This window comes from Mustelus asterias, chromosome 20, assembly GCF_964213995.1.
Source record: "Mustelus asterias chromosome 20, sMusAst1.hap1.1, whole genome shotgun sequence".
Lineage (NCBI taxonomy): Eukaryota > Metazoa > Chordata > Chondrichthyes > Carcharhiniformes > Triakidae > Mustelus > Mustelus asterias.
In genome coordinates, this window is record NC_135820.1 from 81,552,896 (window position 1) to 81,570,305 (window position 17,410).

At 45.4% G+C, this 17,410-nt stretch overlaps 2 protein-coding genes across 7 annotated transcripts in view; one reads left to right on the top strand and one right to left on the bottom strand.

Annotated features, from left to right (window-relative positions):
• The window catches only part of cyc1 (cytochrome c-1), a 30,737-nt gene that overhangs the window by 11,348 nt on the left and 1,979 nt on the right, over positions 1-17,410 (bottom strand). The window contains exons 1-3 of one of the 2 annotated variants that reach the window (XM_078237004.1): positions 7,993-8,173; positions 3,305-3,492; positions 1,762-1,888 (exon numbers count right to left, since the gene is read on the bottom strand). In XM_078237004.1, the coding sequence (XP_078093130.1) occupies positions 1,762-1,888; positions 3,305-3,492; positions 7,993-8,172 (495 nt within the window). In that variant the 5' untranslated portion in view covers position 8,173. Of the gene's footprint in view, positions 1-1,761; positions 1,889-3,304; positions 3,493-7,992; positions 8,174-17,410 lie in introns of those variants that run through there. The other variant, XM_078237006.1, reaches the window with a different exon arrangement.
• The window catches only part of LOC144508694 (CMP-N-acetylneuraminate-beta-galactosamide-alpha-2,3-sialyltransferase 2-like), a 556,023-nt gene continuing 547,054 nt past the window's right edge, over positions 8,442-17,410 (top strand). The window contains exons 1-2 of one of the 5 annotated variants that reach the window (XM_078236998.1): positions 8,442-8,579; positions 10,351-10,472. The gene's annotated coding sequence lies outside the window, so the exon portion shown is untranslated. Of the gene's footprint in view, positions 8,613-10,350; positions 10,473-17,410 lie in introns of all 5 variants that reach the window. The other 4 variants (XM_078236999.1, XM_078237000.1, XM_078236987.1 and 1 more) reach the window with 4 other exon arrangements.

The window sequence follows — 17,410 nt, forward strand, 5'->3', positions numbered from 1 at the left end:
AGGGGACTGAGTGTAGGGTAACAAAGTTTGCAGATGACACAAAGATGAGTGGGAAAGCAAATTGCGTGGAGGACACAGAGTCTGCAGAGAGATTTGGATAGGCTAAGTGAGTGGGCAAGGATCTGGCAGATGGAGTATAACATTGGTAAGTGTGAGGTTATCCACTTTGGAAGGAATAATAGTAAAATGGACTATTATTTAAACGGTGAAAAATTACAACATGCGACTGTGCAGAGGGACCTGGGGGTCCTTGTGCATGAATCACAAAAACTCAGTTTGCAGGTGCAGCAGGTAATCAAGAAGGCAAATGGAATGTTGGCCTTTATCGCGAAGGGGATGGAGTATAAAAGCAGGGAGGTCATGCTGCAACTGTACAGGGTACTGGTGAGGCCGCACCTGGAGTACTGTGTACAGTTTTGGTCCCCTTATTTAAGAAAGGATATATTAGCTTTGGAGGGGGTACAAAGAAGGTTCACCAGGTTGATTCCGGAGATGAGGGGGTTAGCTTATGAGGAGAGATTGAGTAGACTGGGCCTGTACTCATTGGGGTTTAGAATGTTGAGGGGAGATCTTATAGAGACATATAAGATAATGAAGGGGCTAGACAGGGTAGAAGCAGCGAGGTTATTTCCACTTACAATGGAAACAAGAACTAGGGGGCATAGCCTCAAAATACGGGGGAGTCAATTTAGAACAGAGTTGAGGAGGAACTTCTTCTCCCAGAGGGTAATGAATCTTTGGAATTCTCTGCCCAATGAAGCAGTAGAGGCTACCTCGTTAAATGTGTTTAAGTCACAGGTAGATAGATTTTTAACCATTAAGGGAATTAAGGGTTATGGGGAGCAGGCGGGTAAGTGGAACTGAACCCACTATCAGATCAGCCATGATCTTATTGAATGGCGGAGCAGGCTTGAGGGGCTAGATGGCCTACTCCTGCTCCTATTTCTTATGTTCTTATGTAGATGCCAATATTGTAGCTGTACTGGAAGAGCTTGGCTAGGGGTGGGTGGCAGGTTCTGGAGCACAAGTCTTCAGTACTATTGCCGGAATACTGTCAGGGCCTATTGCCTTTGCAGTATCCAGTGCTTCAGCTGTTTCTTAATATAACGTGGACCGAATCGAATTGGCTGAAGACTTAACAACTGGGCTGTTGGGGACCTCCAGAGGAGGCCGAGATGGATCAGCCACTTCTGGCAGCAAAGGCAGAAAAAGACCCAAAACATAAGCGCAAATCGGATTGAAGCAAGGCTCTCAGATAAGCCAGTTACTTGAGTAAAAAAGTGGCTATTTGGTACATGGTTTCCAACCAGTGTCCCTTATAAGTTGTGCACCCCTTTAAAATACCATGCATCCACACAAAGTACACTCCCAGGAACAGACTGCATGCCACATAAACAATTTTGTGGGGAGACTAGTTTCTCGCCAACTGGGACTGATGGGATAGGAATCTCAGTTATCTGCTGTCCACAAAAGCTATAAGCGAAATGATTCTTGGCTAATGTCAATCCACTTCAACATGGGCAATACCACAATTCACAAATCAGGGAAGCTGCTCTGGGAAATGCCATTCCCGTGTTTCGACGGAACTCACTGTTGTAGCAAAGCAGAGAAGCTTCACCCGGCATCCAACCCATATTGTTCACCAGCAGGGAGTGTTTGATGCTTAAAATATGAATGGTGTCATCCCCTAATGCAAAGCCAGCCATGTACACATCCCTCACTTCAATGAGGCGAAAAGTAAAATGACATCTGTGCTCTCACCTCCTCGGCTAGAGCCTTGGCCTCTTCCTGTGTGTGAGTTTCTCCAACCAAGTTTCGAAAAGCCACATATTGCATGTTGTGACAGGCTGCACAGACCTGCTTGTATACCTGATAACCACGACGAACACTGGAAATAAAGCAAGACAGCAACTTCAAATCAACACACCCTAAGACCATCCTCCAAGAGAAACACCACCACCATTCCCCCACCACCCTCTCCTCCCAAGCAGGCTTCTTTTAGTGTCACTAAAATACAGAATCAATTGGACAATGTCAAGCCTGCAAACACGTAACAATTCACATTACTGCTAGAAGATTGAACTGCATTTTTCTCCAAAATGTAGATCTGTTTATAACACAAAATGCTGAATATCTGGAAAGTGTCACATAGCATTCAACGATAATAAACATATTCCTACAAGTCCTCTTGCATACATTCGATCAGAAATCTGACAACTCTTTTCAGGTAGATTTGTGACCAGATTTAATCCCTTCACTCATAGCTGGGACACAGGAGGCCATCATAGCTGCTCACATGATCCTTCTGGTCTGAGCTTACACTGAGTGTTGGGCAAACTATTTAACCTGTACGTAGGCCGTGCCAACAGTTGGTCAGCAGGTACACCCCTCACACTCTTATCTGAATCAGAAGGTTGTGGGTTCAAGTCCCACTCCAGGACTTGAGCATAAAAATTAAGATTAACACTCTGGGTGGCACGCTAGCACAGTGGTTAGCACTAGTGCCTTCCAGCGCCAGGGTCCCGGGTTCAATTCCCAGCTTGGGTCACTGTCTATGTGGAGTTTGCACATTCTCCCCGTGTCTGCGTGGGTTTCCTCCGGGTGCTCTGGTTTCCTCCCACACTCCAAAGATGTGTGGGTTAGGTGGATCGGCCATGCTAAATTGCCCCTTAATATCAGGGGGACTAGCTAGGGTAAATGCATGGCATTATGGGGATAGGGTCTGGGTCGGATTGTGGTCGGTGCTGACTTGATGGGCCAAATGGCCTCCTTCTGCACTGTAGGATTCTATGATTCACTTCAGTTCAGTAGCGAGAGAGTGCTGCACTGTCAGAGGTGTTATCTTTAAAACAAGATGCTAAACTCTTTGACCTCTCAGCTTGATGTAAAACTTCTCATGGCACTATTTCAAAAAAGGGCAAAGGAGTTATTCCTGGTGTCCTGGTCAATATTTATCCCGTAATCAACATCACTAAAACAGGTTCGCCAGATATTAACGCATTGCTGGTTGTGGGAGTTTTCTACTTTATATTCCATCTGCCATCCTCTTACCCACTGATTTAACTTGTCCAGATCCTTTTACAGCATTTTTCTCACAGCTTACTTTCCCATCAAACTTGGTATCATCAGCAAACTTTAATTCATTAACAGCACAGGAGAGAGGTGGAACCCAGGCCCCTGCTCTGTTCAATCTCACACTGATCTGTGATCTAACCAACCAGGGATAGCTCAGGGCCTTGTTATTAACCAACACCAAACCCAGTACTTGCCCAATTGAGCAGCCTCTTGGTTGTAATTTTCCTACCTGGCATGATCAAGTGCAGATAAGTAGCCGCTGTGGTTCCAGGGGTAGCTGGGAGAATGGAGTTCCAGGTCCGCGTACACAGAGTGATGCAGCGTCAAGGCAAGTGCGCTGCCCCCTGCAGCAAGGACACCGAGTGTAGACAATGCTATCTTCTTCCCACGGGATAGGTTAGCAAAAGACATCCTGGCCTGCGAGACACAAGATATTCATGTTGAAACTGAAGGTCCAGATCAAAATTCAATCCCACGTGACAAATCAAACTATAGCTCAGACAATCAGAAATTGTTTTTTTAAATACTCCATGAACCTTAAAAGGAAGGTGCAGAGAAATGTCAAAGTTTTTCCTTCTCGATTGACTCCCTTTTCTATCCCGATGGCTCTGGCTCATACTGCTCCAGTGCCTTTCTCCAGAGAATTCAACTCAAAGAACACTTCAACTCTGAGTCTAGCTGTGTGGGCTATCATACTTGTATATAATGCTTTAGTAAGAAGTCTCACAACACCAGGTTAAAGTCCAACCAGTTTATTTGGTAGCACAAGCCACAAGCTTTCGGAGCGCTGCCCCTTCATCAGGTAACTGGGAGTTCTGTTCACAAACAGGGCATATAAAGACACAAACTCAATTTACAACATAAAGGTTGGAATGCGAGTCTATACAAGTAATCAAGTCTTAAAGGTACAGACAATGTGAGTGGAGAGAGGGTTAAGCACAGGTTAAAGAGATGTGTATTGTCTCCAGCCAGGACAGTTAGTGAGATTTTGCAAGCCCAGGCAAGTCATGGGGGTTACTGATAGTGTGACATGAACCCAAGATCCCGGTCGAGGCCGTCCTCATGTGTGCGGAACTTGGCTATCAGTCTCTGCTCAGCAACTCTGCGCTGTCGTGTGTCGTGAAGGCCGCCTTGGAGAACGCTTACCCGAAGATCAGAGGCTGAATGCCCGTGACTGTTGAATTGTTCCCCCACAGTGTTCCCTATTCAGCTGCTCCAGCCTGTTCCATAGCCAATCTGTGTTTTAACTCCATTATACCCGCTGCTGTTCTATATTCTTTGCCCAATACAATTTTATCAACCTCAGCTTGAAAGCTCCAACTGACCCTCAGTATCAGCAGTTCTTTGTTTTTTGGGGGGAGAGGGTTTACCCCACTTTAAGTGAAGATGTGCTCTAAGGTCCTGCTCCCTTGTTCTGGATTCTCCCTCCACCCCCACCAGTGAAAACCGTTTCTCTCCACCTACTCTATCAAATCCTTTCATTGTTTTAACCATAACAATCTAAACTCAAGAGAGTATAACTGAAAGCCTATTCAACCTCACCATTTAATCCCTTTAGCTCTCAATATCATGAATCTACAGTGCTCTCAGGTTAATTAATGGCCTCGTAGTAAAGGTGCCCCCAGGTAGCAGTGATCATAATATAATTGAATTTCACATTCAGTTTCAGAGAGAGAGACTATTATTTAAACTTAAATAATGGCCATTACGAGGGCATGAAAATAGAGCTGGCTAAATTGAACTGGGAAATTAGGTTCAGGGATGTTTTTGATTTATTATTGTCACATGTATTAGCATACAGTGAAAAGTATTGTTTCTTGCGTGCTATACAGACAAAGCATACCATTCATAGAGAAGGAAAAGAGAGTGCAGAATGTAGTGTTACAATTATAGCTAGGGTGTAAAGAAAGATCAACTTAATGCAAGCTAAGTCCATTCAAAACTCTGACAGCAGCAGGGAAGAAGCTGTTCTTGAGTCGGTTGGTACGTAACCTCAGACTTTGTATCTTTTTCCCAACAAAAGAAGGTGGAAGAGAGAATGTCCGGGGTGTGTGGGGTCCTTAATTATGCTGGCTGCTTTGCCGAGGCAGAGGAAAGTGTAGACAGAGTCAATGGATGGGAGGCTGGTTTGCGTCATGGATTGGGCTACATTCACAACCTTTTGTAGTTTCTTGCGGTCTTGGGCAGAGCGGGAGCCATACCAAGCTGTGATACAACCAGAAAGAATGCTTTCTAAGGTGCATCTGTAAAAGTTGGTGAGAGTCGTAGCTGACATGCCAAATTTCTATAGTCTTCTGAGAAAGTAGAGGCGTTGGTGGGCTTTCTTAACTATAGTGTCGGCATGGGGGGACCAGGACAGGTTGTTGGTGATCTGGACACCTAAAAACTTGAAGCTGTCGACCCTTTCTACTTCGTCCCCATTGATATGGACAGGGGCATGTTCTCCTCTACGCTTCCTGAAGTCGATGACAATCTCCTTCATTTTGTTGACATTGAGGGAGAGATTATTGTCACCGCACCAGTTCACCAGATTCTCTATCTCATTCCTGTGTCAGCAGAGAGGCAGACATTGAAAGAGATATTTCAGAACACTCAGAAAAGATATATTCCAATCAGAAGGAAAAACCTCAAAGGCAAGACACACCGTCAGAGACTAAGAAAATTAAAAATAGTATATCAAAAGAAAGTGCATATAATTCCATAAAGGTAAGTGGCAGGTCAGAAGATTGGACAGAATATCAAGAACTGCAAAGAATGAGTAGAAAATGTAAGAGAAAACTAGAAATATCAAGACTATTATAAGACTTTCTACAGGTATTTAAAAAAAAGAGCGGAGTGAGTGTTGGTCCTCTAAATTGAGAGAATGGGGAGAGAATTACTGATGGGGAATATGGAAATAGTGATTAATTCAACAGATATTTTGTGTCTGTCTTTACTGTTAAAGACATAAATAACTTCCCAGAAACAATTGTGAATCAAGAGATGAAACGAAGGCAGCAATTTCAAACAATTACAATGACCAGGGAAAGGGTACTGAGAAAATTGTTAGAATTAAAAGCTGACATGTCCCCAAGTCCTGTTGGGTTTTATCCGATTGGCTGCAGAGATGCGTTGGCTTTAATTTTCTAAAATTGCCTAAATTCTGGAAAGATCCCATCAGATTGGAAAATAGCAAACGTGATATTTTTATTCAAGAAGTGGCAAGGGGGAATAGAATGCAGGAAACTACAGGCCAGTTAGCTTAACACCCTCATAGGGAAAATGCTGGAATCTATTATTAAACACCTCTATAATTGGGCATTTAGAAAATCTCAAAGTATTCAGGCAGAGTCAACATGGTTTTGTGAAAGGGAAATCAGGTATGCCTAATTTATTGGAGTTCTTTGAGGAAGTAACAAACAACATTGATAAAGGGAACCTGAGGAGGTGCTGTACTTGGATTTCCAGACAACATGACAAGGTCCCACATCAAATACATCATGCAAACTAAGCTGTCATGAGGTAGGGGTAAGATATTAGCATGGATAGAGGATTGGTTGGCCAACAGAAAGCAGAGTAAATATAAATGGGTAATTTTCAGTTTGGCAAGATGCGGCGAGTGGGGTACCAATGTGCCGTGCTGGGGCCTCAACTATTCACAATTTATATCAATGTCTTGGATGAAGGGATGGAATGTACAGTTGCTAAATTTGCTGATGTCGCCAAGATAGGTGGAAACATAAATTGCAAAGAGTACATAAGGGCCTAAATCTTCCGGTACTACCATGAGCAAGACGGTAAATATGATGGAGAAGCCAAGGTCGGTTGACCTTGGGTGGGAATCTCTGGTCCCAGGGCTGACAGGACTGGAAAACTCACCCAAGGAGTCTGCAAAGGAACACAGACAGGTTAAGTGAGTGGACTATAGTTTGGCAGATAGCAAATAATGTGGGAAAATGTGAACTTGCTCACTCTGGCAGGAATAGAAAAGCAGTAAACTATTTAAATGGAGAGATCTGGGTGTTCTAGTACAAAAGGTTAATTATGCAGATACAGTAAGTGATTGGGAAGGCAAATGGAATGTTGTTTATTGCAAGGGGAATGGAAAATAAAACTAGGGATGTTTTACTGCAGTTGTACAGGGTGTTGATGAGAACATGTCTAGAATACCAGTGAGTGGGCAAGTTTGGCAGGAGGATAACATGGGAAAATCTGAGGTTGTCTACTTTGGCAGGATAAATATCAATCTGAAAAACAGATTATCTAAATAGAAAGAATCTGCAGAAGAGGAATCACAGAAAATTATCATGCGGTACAGCAAGTAATTAGGAAGGGCAATGGGTTGGTGGCATTATTGGAAGGAAGGTGGAATATCTAATCAGGGAATTCTTGCTCTAACTGTACAGGTCAAGGTGAGAACACAGATTACTGTGTACAGTTTTTGCTTCAGGAGGGATGGAGGAAGTTCAGAGAAGGTTGATTTTTGGGCTGAGATTGGAGTTGATAAGAAGCAATCCTATTGACAGATAGAAGATCCTGAGGGGGGGGTTTGACAGTGGGGATGATGCTGAGAGGATACTTTCCCTTGTGGGAGAGACTGGAACTCGACTCATTCAGACCCGTTCCCCCAGAATCTCCAGTTGATTCTGGGATGAGGGGGATTTCTCCTCGGAGCTGAGTGAGTGCCGGGTGGAAGCGGAGTTGCGGCAAGACGCCGGGTTTTATTTCTCTCTCCACACCGATTCCCGGGCGATGGAGCCTGGGGACAGGAGCTGGAGACCCGGCACCTCAGTGAAACCCCCGCCGGCCCGGAGGGCCGGGGTCACCTTGACACCGGCCGGGCTCCGGTTGTGAGTTGCCGGGCCCCCGCTATCGGGCACCGGCCCATCCCAGCGGTCTGATTCCCCTGTCCGCCCCCGGAGCACAGGCCGCCCTCACCTTGCAGAGGTGGAAGGTTTTCTGCCGAGTGTGGAGGAGAATGCGCCCGCTCCCCGCCGCCGCTCTCAACGCCGCCATCTTGGGAGTGCTGCCCTCACTCCCGGCCTGCACTGCGTCCTCAACCTGCCGCCATCTTGAGTAATCCGCCCTCACTCCCGGCCTGCACTGCCCCGCCGCCATCTTGGATAACCTGCCCTCGCTCCCAGCCTGCACTGCGACCCCACTCCCAGGCCGCCATCTTGCGTGTGCACCTCCCTGTCACGTGGCACCATTCCCTCCCTGAAAAATAAATGCTCGGGAATTCGATTTTTTTAATTCGATCATTTATTTGCTTTTTAAAGGAATCCAATGAAATAATAATTCGGGCTGACAATCAGAATACTGTAGAATCAAGGGAAGCTTGTGGATCAGAGGCAAGAGTGTTGTGAGCGACCTCCGCTGCGCCCCCTGCGGGCTGGGAGGTGTCTGTGCTGTGGCGGGAGGAGCTCGGAACAGACTCTCTGAGGCTGAGTTAAAACACAATGAATGGCAGCAAGTGACCATAGAGTTTGAGGGTCAGTGCTGAGGGAGTGCCGCACTGTCAGAGGGTCAGTGCTGAGGGAGTGCCGCACTGTCAGAGGGTCAGTACTGAGGGAGTGCCGCACTGTCAGAGGGTCAGTGCTGAGGGAGTGCCGCACTGTCAGAGGGTCAGTGCTGAGGGATTATTATCTAAATGGAAAGAAATTACAACATGCTACTGTGCAAAGGGACCTGGGGGTCCTTGTGCATGAGACGCAAAAGCCCAGTCTGCAGGTGCCACAGGTGATCAAGAAGGCAAATGGGATGTTGGCCTATATCGCAAGAGGGATAGAATATAAAAGCAGAGATGTCTTGCTGCATCTGTACAGGGCATTGGTGAGGCCGCAGCTGGAATACTGTGTGCAGTATTGGTCCCCTTATTTGCGGAAGGATATATTGGCCTTGGAGGGAGTGCAGAGAAGGTTCACCAGGTTGATACCAGAGATGAAGGGTGTTGATTATGAGGAGAGACTGAGCAGATTGGGTTTGTACTCGTTGGAATTTAGAAGGCTGAGGGGGGATCTTATAGAGACGTATAAGATAATGAAGGGGCTGGATAGGGTAGAGGTGGAGAGATTCTTTCCACTTAGAAAGGAAACTAGAACTAGAGGGCACAGCCTCAAAATAAAGGGGGGGTCAGTTTAGGACAGAGTTGAGGAGGAACTTCTTCTCTCAGAGGGTGGTGAATCTCTGGAATTCTCTGCCCACTGAAGTGGTGGAGGCTACCTCGTTGAAAATGTTTAAATCATGGATAGATGGATTCCTGATCGGTAAGGGAATTAGGGGTTATAGGGATCAGACGCGTAAGTGGAACTGATCCACTTCAGATCAGCCATGATCTTATTGAATGGCGGGGCAGGCTCGAGGGGCTAGATGGCCTACTCCTGCTCCTATTTCTTATGTTCACATTGTCAGAGGGTCAGTACTGAGGGAGTACCGCACTGTCAGAGGGTCAGTACTGAGGGAGTGCTGCACTGTCAGAGGGTCAGTACTGAGGGAGTGCCACACGGTCAGAGGGTCAGTGCTGAGGGAGTGCTGCACTGTCAGAGGGTCAGTGCTGAGGGAGTGCTGCACTGTCAGAGGGTCAGTACTGAGGGAGCGCCACACTGTCAGAGGGTCAGTACTGAGGGAGCGCCACACTGTCAGAGGATCAGTGCTGAGGGAGTGCTGCACTGTCAGAGGGTCAGTGCTGAGGGAGCGCCACACTGTCAGAGGGTCAGTGCTGTGGGAGTGCTGCACTGTCAGAGGGTCAGTGCTGAGGGAGCGCCACACTGTCAGAGGGTCAGTGCTGAGGGAGCGCCGCACTGTCAGAGGGTCAGTGCTGAGGGAGTGCCGCACTGTCAGAGGGTCAGTGCTGAGGGAGCGCCACACTGTCAGAGGGTCAGTGCTGAGGGAGTGCTGCACTGTCAGAACTGCCACCTTTCTGATGAGATGTCAAACCAAGATGTTTTCAGAATTCTGTTGTCTATTTTCCATTCCATCCCATCTATCCCTACCGATAAATAAATAATTAAGCTCTCCCAGATCATTTACTTTGTGATTCTTCTTCATTTCGCCAATCTGGCTGTTGAATTCTGCTCCCAATTTGGAAATCTGTTCAAAATAAAACCCAAATAATGCAACAAACAATCTGCTATCTGTCAGATTCAAACCGGATTGACTTTACCCGTCCTTGCCTATCGCACTCTCTAACAGATCAGAAATGCTTTCCCCTATTTGAGGATTGTGCACTGAGGGGACACCTTTACCAGGAAGGTAAACAATTGCACAGGAGAAAACTCATTCTTCTCATCTCCACAGAAACCGGAAATTGAAAAGATGCTGCAGAGAGGGAGAGAAACACACAGAGCAACCAGCACTGGCAGTGCCAGCCAAAATTGTCCAATTCCAGCATGGAGCCCATCACTTATTGACTGGCCCAGGTAGGTAACGATAGACAATAGAGACAGTCTCGATGTGGGATTGGAGGAATGTGACTGACGACTATTTTCTAATCATTTATGGGATATGGGTGTCGCTGGCTGGGCCAGCATTTATCACCATCCCTAATTGCCCTTGAACTGAGTGTCTCGCTCGGACATTTCAGAGGGCAGTTTCGAGTCAACCACATTGCAGTGGCTCTGGAGTCACATGTAGGCCAGACCGGGTAAGGACGGCAGATTTCCTTCCCTGAAGGACGTTAGTGAACCAGATGTGTATTACACCAATCAGTGATAGTTCCATAGCTTCATATTCCAGATTTATTTACTGTATTCCACCAGCTGCTGTGGTGGGATTTGAACCCGAGTCCGCAGATTAATGCGGGCCTCTGGATTACTGTCCAGTGACATGACTATTATGTTACCATCTTCCCTCTGTAAAACAGGTGTTCAGTCAGTGCTGTGAGAATAAGACATGCCTGTCTGAACATCTGGTTTTAACACAGAGTTTTGGTCCTAATTTCTAATTACAATGATTGGACTTTACCTGGAGGCTGCTGGCAGTGTATCAGAAACCTGCAGCTTTTGCACTCGCTGGAGGCAGTTACGGCAGCAGCTTGGTTTTATTTTTATTTTTTTGGAATCCCTACAATGCAGAATGAGTCCATTCAGCCCATCGAGCCTGCACTGACCACAATCCCACCCAGGCCACTATTCCCGTAACCCCACACATTTACCCTGCTAATCTCCTGATGCTAGGGTCAATTTAGCATGGCCAATCAACCTAACCCGCACATCTTTGGACTGTGGGAGGAAACCGGAGCGCCCGGAGGAAACCCATGCAGACACGGGGAGATCGTGGAAACTCCGCACACACTGACCCGAGACCAGGATTGAACCCGGATCCTTGGTGCTGTGAGGCAGCAATGTTAACCACTGTGCCACCGTGTCGCCCCTATATATATATTCTTGTTTCACCTGCTTTAACCAATGCAAACAAATTATCTACAAACATACAAAATTAATCAACTGGAAATGCCACACTGGTGCGTAAAGTCTGCCATGCATACACAATGCTTGGAGCATTCAAACTGGGCACTTACTACCCTACCAACTATTATATAACTAGTAAAAGGGTATTAAAAGGAGGAGTAGGGTCCAATAGGGGCCTAAAAGGGGATTTATGCACAGAGACAGAGGGCATAGCTGAGGAATTAAGTGAATACTTTGGAACTGTCTTTACCAAGTTAACAGAGGAGGTCACTCAGACAGGAGAAATGTTTAAAATTGATGAGGAGGAGGTATTGGATAGGGCTGTCTGTACTTGGAGATGATAAATCCAGATGGGATGCATCCACGGATACCGAAGCAAGTGAGAGTGGAAATTGTGGAGACACTGGTCACCACTTCCCAATTTTCCTTAGACTCAGGAGTGGTGCCAGAGGACTGGGGAATTACAAATGTTACACTGAAATAAAAGCAAAACACTGTGGAAATATGAAAAAAAACAGAAAATGGTGAAAAGGCTCAGCTGATATGGCAACATCTGTGGAGAGAGAAACAGAGTTCACATTTCGAGTCACCTTAACTCAGTTTCTCTCCCCACAGATGTTCCCACATCAGCTGCGTTTTTCCAACATTTTCTGTTTTTATTCTAAATGTGACACCCTTGTTCAAAAAAGGATGTAAATAAAAGCCCAGTGACTACAGAGCAGTCAGTTTAACCTTGGTGGAAGGGAAGCTTCTAGAACATAAAATCGTAAGAAATAAGAGCAGGAGTGGATCACATGACAAGCTCCGCCATTCAATACAATCACGGCTTCAGCTGCCATTTACCCCACACTCTCCCCAAATCCCGCGATTCCCTCAGAGACCAAAACTCAGCCTTGCCCCAGCCCTAAATCAACGATGGAGCATCTGCAAACCTCTGGGGTAGAGAATTCCAAAGATTCACAACTCTTTGAGTGAAGAAATTTCTCCTTGTCTCGGTCCTAGACGTTTGGCCCCTGACCTGAGATTGTGTCCCCGTGTTTTAGATTCTCCAATCAGTGGAAACAATTTCTCAAAATTCACCCTATCAAACCCTTCAGAATCTTGTAGGTTTCAATGAGATCATCTCTCATTTTTCTAAACTCCAAAGAAAAGAAGCACATTTCACTCAGTCTCTCATCATTGGACAATCCTTTCACCCCAGGGACCAATCGAGTGAGCCTTTGCTGTACCTCCTTCAATACAAGTATATCCTTTCTTAAATATGGAGACCAAAACTGCACACACTGTTCCAGATGTGGTCTCACCAAAACCCTGCGCAATTGTAGACTTCATTATTCCTGCATTCCAAGACCCTCGCAATGATCAGCATGTAATTTGCATTCTTACTTACTTGCTGCATGCCAATTCGCTGTGTTTTCTACGCCAGTTTAACCCAATCTCTTAAATTTAGAACATCAACGTTTACAAGTTTCTCACCTTTTAAAAAATATTCAGATTTTTTATCCTTAAGACCAAAGTGAATACTGTATGTACAGCATACAGCATATAGTACACTAGTAGGGAAAGTGGAAGATGTGGGAATATAAAAGAGAGGAACAGTTGACCCATAAAATCACAGAAAGTGTGAAGGACAATTAAACACAATCAACACATAAGAATATAAGAACTAGGAGCAGGATTGGCCATCTGGCCCCTCGAGCCTGCTCCACCATTCAATAAGATCATCTTTTCGTGGACTCAGCTCCACTTACCCGCCCGCTCACCATAACCCTTAATTCCTTTACTGTTCAAAAATTTATCTACCTTGCCTTAAAAACATTCAATGAGGTAGCCTCAACTGCTTCACTGGGCAGGGAATTCCACAGATTCACAACCCTTTGTGTGAAGAAGTTCCTCCTCAACTCAATCCGAGATCTAATTCCCCTTATTTTGAGGCCATGCCCCCTAGTTCTAGTTTCATCCACCAGTGGAAACAACTTCCCTGCTTCTATCTTATCTATTCCTTTCATAATCTTTTATGTGTCTATAAGATCTCCCCTCATTCTTCTGAATTCCAATGAGTATAGCTCCAGTCTCCAGTCTCTCCTCAAAAGCCAACCCTCTCAACTCCGGAATCAACCTAGTGAATCTCCTCTGCACCCCCTCCACTGCCAGTATATCCTTTCTCAAGTAAGGAGACCAAAACTGTACACAGTACTCCAGGTGTGGCCTCACCAGCACCTTATACAGCTGCAACATAACCTCGCTGTTTTTAAACTCCATCCCTCTTGCAATGAAGGGCAACATTCCATTTGCCTTCTTAATTACCTGCTGCACCTGCAAACCAACTCCTTGAGATTCCTGCACAAGGACACCCAGGTCCCTCTGCACAGCAGCATGCTGCAATTTTTTACCATTTAAATAATAGTCCATTTTGCTGTTATTCCTACCAAAATGGATGACCTCACATTTACCAACACTGTACTCCTATTGTACTGCTATACAATCCCCTTCCTGTGAAACAACTGACAATGATCCAAACCCAGGCTTAAGGAATAGAAAGAACATACGACACACTTCACCAACACACCGTGCTTTAATGGCTGATATAGATCTGATCAACATATCCACATGGTGGGAAGATCTGTGGATTTGGGACTCAAACATATATAGTAATTGGGGTATTAAAAGATCAGATAATATAGATGGTCCGACCACATACCTTTACAAACCACAGCTGGTTACCTGGCCAATGTCAATGGTGACAGTGAGTAAAGAAAACAGTTGATGTCAGAGTTCATGGAAGCATAGAATCCCTACAGTGCAGAAGAGGCCATTCGGGCCATCGGGTCTGCACCAACTCTGTCAGAGTGTCTTACCCAGGCCCCTTCCCTCGCTCTGCCCCTGTAACGCCATACATTTACCATGGCTAATCCATTCCATCTAACCTACACATTGAGGAGCAATCTAGCACGTCCAATCCACCCAATCTGCACATCTTTGGGCTGTGGGAGGAAACTGAAGCACCCGGAGGAAACTCATGCAGATACGGGGAGAACGTGCAAACCACACATTCAACCAAGGTTGGAATTGAACCCTGGTCCATGGCACTGTGAGGCAGCAGTGCTAACCACTGTGTCGTTCAGGGGCTAGGCCAAGGCAACCAAAAGGCCGGAGTGTTAAGGCTGGGAGCTATAAAATAAATGGCAGAACCATCAGGAGCATAGACACACAGAGAGATCTGGGAGTGCAGGTCCTTAAAGTGGCAGCTCAGGTGGAAAAAGTGATGAAGAAAGCATGTGGCATGCTCGCCTTCATCGGACGGGGCATCGAGTATAAAAGCTGGCAAATTATGTTGCAGTTATATAAAACATTGGTTTGGCCACATTTGGAATACTGACCAGAATCCAATTCTGGTCACTGCACTACCAGAAGGACGTGGAGGCTTTGGAGGGAGTGCAGAAAAGGTTTACCAGGATGCTGCCTGGTATGGAGGGTATTAGCTATGAGGAGAGATTGGGTAAACTGGGATTGTTCTCCCTGGAAAGACGGAGACTGAGGGGCGACCTGATAGAAGTTTATAAAATTATGAGGGGCATACATAAGGTAAACAGTCGGAAGTTTTTTCCCAATAGCAATTATAAGGGGGCACAAGTAAGTCCATAAGACATAGGAGCAGAATTAGGCCACTCGGCCCATCGATTCTGCTCCACCATTCAATCATGGCTGATTTCTTTCCCATCCCCATTCTCCTGCCTTTTCCTCATAACCCCTGATCCCCTTATTAATCAAGAACCTATCTATCTCTGTCTGAAAGACACTCAATGACCCGGCCTCCACAGCCTTCTGCGGCAAAGAGTTCCACAGATTCACCACTCTCTGGCTGAAGAAATTCCTCCTCATCTCTGTTTTAAAGGATCGTCCCTTTAGCCTGTGGTTGTGCCTCTGCTTCTAGTTTTTCCTACTAGTGGAAACATCCTCTCCATGTCCAAGCAAGGGGGCAAGGTTCAGTGGAGAGGTGCAGGGAAAGTTTTTTATGCAGAGGTGGGGGCCTGGAATGCACTGCCAAGTGAGGTGGTTGAGGCAGTTACGTTAGCGACATTTAAGACTTATCTGGATAGACACATGAACAAATGGGGAATAGAGGGATACAGGTGGTTGATCATGATAGGATAACGTGATCAGTGCAGGCTTGGTGGGCCGAAGGGCCTGTTCCTGTGCTGTACTGTTCTTTGTTCTTTGTGTTAGAGGGAATTAATGAATATGGTTTATTACAACAATTTCTTGGGGCAAGTAGTGAGTATGGGTTATCAAGGGATCTCTAATAAGGTTAAATGTCTCATCACAAGAGTTGCCATGAGGTGGAGATGCGGCGTTGGACTGGGGTGGGCACAGTAAGTAGTCTCACAACATCAGGTTAAAGTCCAATAGGTTTATTTGGAATCACGAGCTTTCGGAGCGCTGCTTCTTCATCAGATGAGTGGAGGTTAGTTCACAAACACGACATATATAGGCAAAGACACAAGTGCAAGATAATTACAGATTGGAATGTGAAGAGTAGTTGGAATGCGAGTCTTTACAGATAATCAAGTCTTTACAGGTACAGACAGTGTGCGTGGAGAGAGGGATAATCACAGGTTAAAGAGGTGTGAATTGTCTCAATCCAGGACAGTTCGTAGGATTTTGCAAACCCAGGCAGTATGGTGAGGGTCACAAGTAGTATGACATGAACCCAAGATCTTGCAATTGTGTCTTTGCCTATATATGCCATGTTTGTGAACTAACCTTCACTCACCTGATAAAGGAGCAGCGCTCCGAAAGCTCGTGATTCCAAATAAACCTGTTGGACTTTAACATGGTGTTGTGAGACTTCTTACTGTCATCACAAGGAGTAGGGAATCTATGTAAAAGTGCTGGAAAGTTGAAGTTAATCAGGGGAATAAATCATGTTGATATATGAATGAAGACTGCTCATGTGAGTGAAGAGTGCAAGGACAAAGCCTGGTAGCAACAAGCACTAAGGAAGACTACAAGGAGCCAAAGAGAGATAAGAAAGATCGATAGGTCTTGGGATAGTAGACACCCTCCCTTGTCAACATTTGCAAATTGTTTGATGTAAAACCTGATCCAGACAATGTTGGAATGTAAATAATGCCTTGCCCTCATGACTTAGAATGTATAAATATTGCATGGTTCTTCAGTGAGGGTAGAGTCTGCCTCAGAAGATCCTTCTCTGAGATTCTGCTTTCCCAAAGTGTTGGCTAATAAACGATTGTTCTGTACTGGGTGTCCTGAGATTATTTTGTTTAATAATTTGTTCCACAACACCTTCAAGAAGAAGAACAAGTTGCATTCTACAAAAAAATTACAACATGGAAAAAAAATTACGACTGTGAAGAAAAGAAGGTCCAGAATTATGATGAAGAGCTCCAACTAAATGTCTAATCGATACAGGATGAATCACATAGATTCTGGGTAATTCTGAAGATATGTGAACAACCTATCAGGATGGAGGTTGATACTGGGCTGCGGTATCTTTGATTCCTGAGACTACACACCAGCAAAAGCTGAAGCATCTTCCTTTAAAACCAGCTGATGTGATTTTATGGACATATACGGAAGAGATCATTCCGTTACATCATGGTCAACGCAGAGTTGAGTGGACAAACAGTGGAGTTGCCTCTCCGTGTGGCCCATGGTAATTTTCCAGCTCTATTTGGGAGATCATGGTTGGAGAAGATAAAGCTCATTTGGAGAGCTGTCAACAGATTGGTCGATGTCAAAACAGACCCACAGCACCTTCTGGATAAATACAAGAGTGTGTTCGAAGAGACACTGGGCTGAATGAAGGGGGTGCAAGTGAAACTTGAGATAAAGCCCAATACAACAAAAAAGTCTCAAAGCAAAAGAGATGCCAATCATACCTGTCATGAAACCAGATGGTTCTGTTTGTATTTGTGGTGATTTTA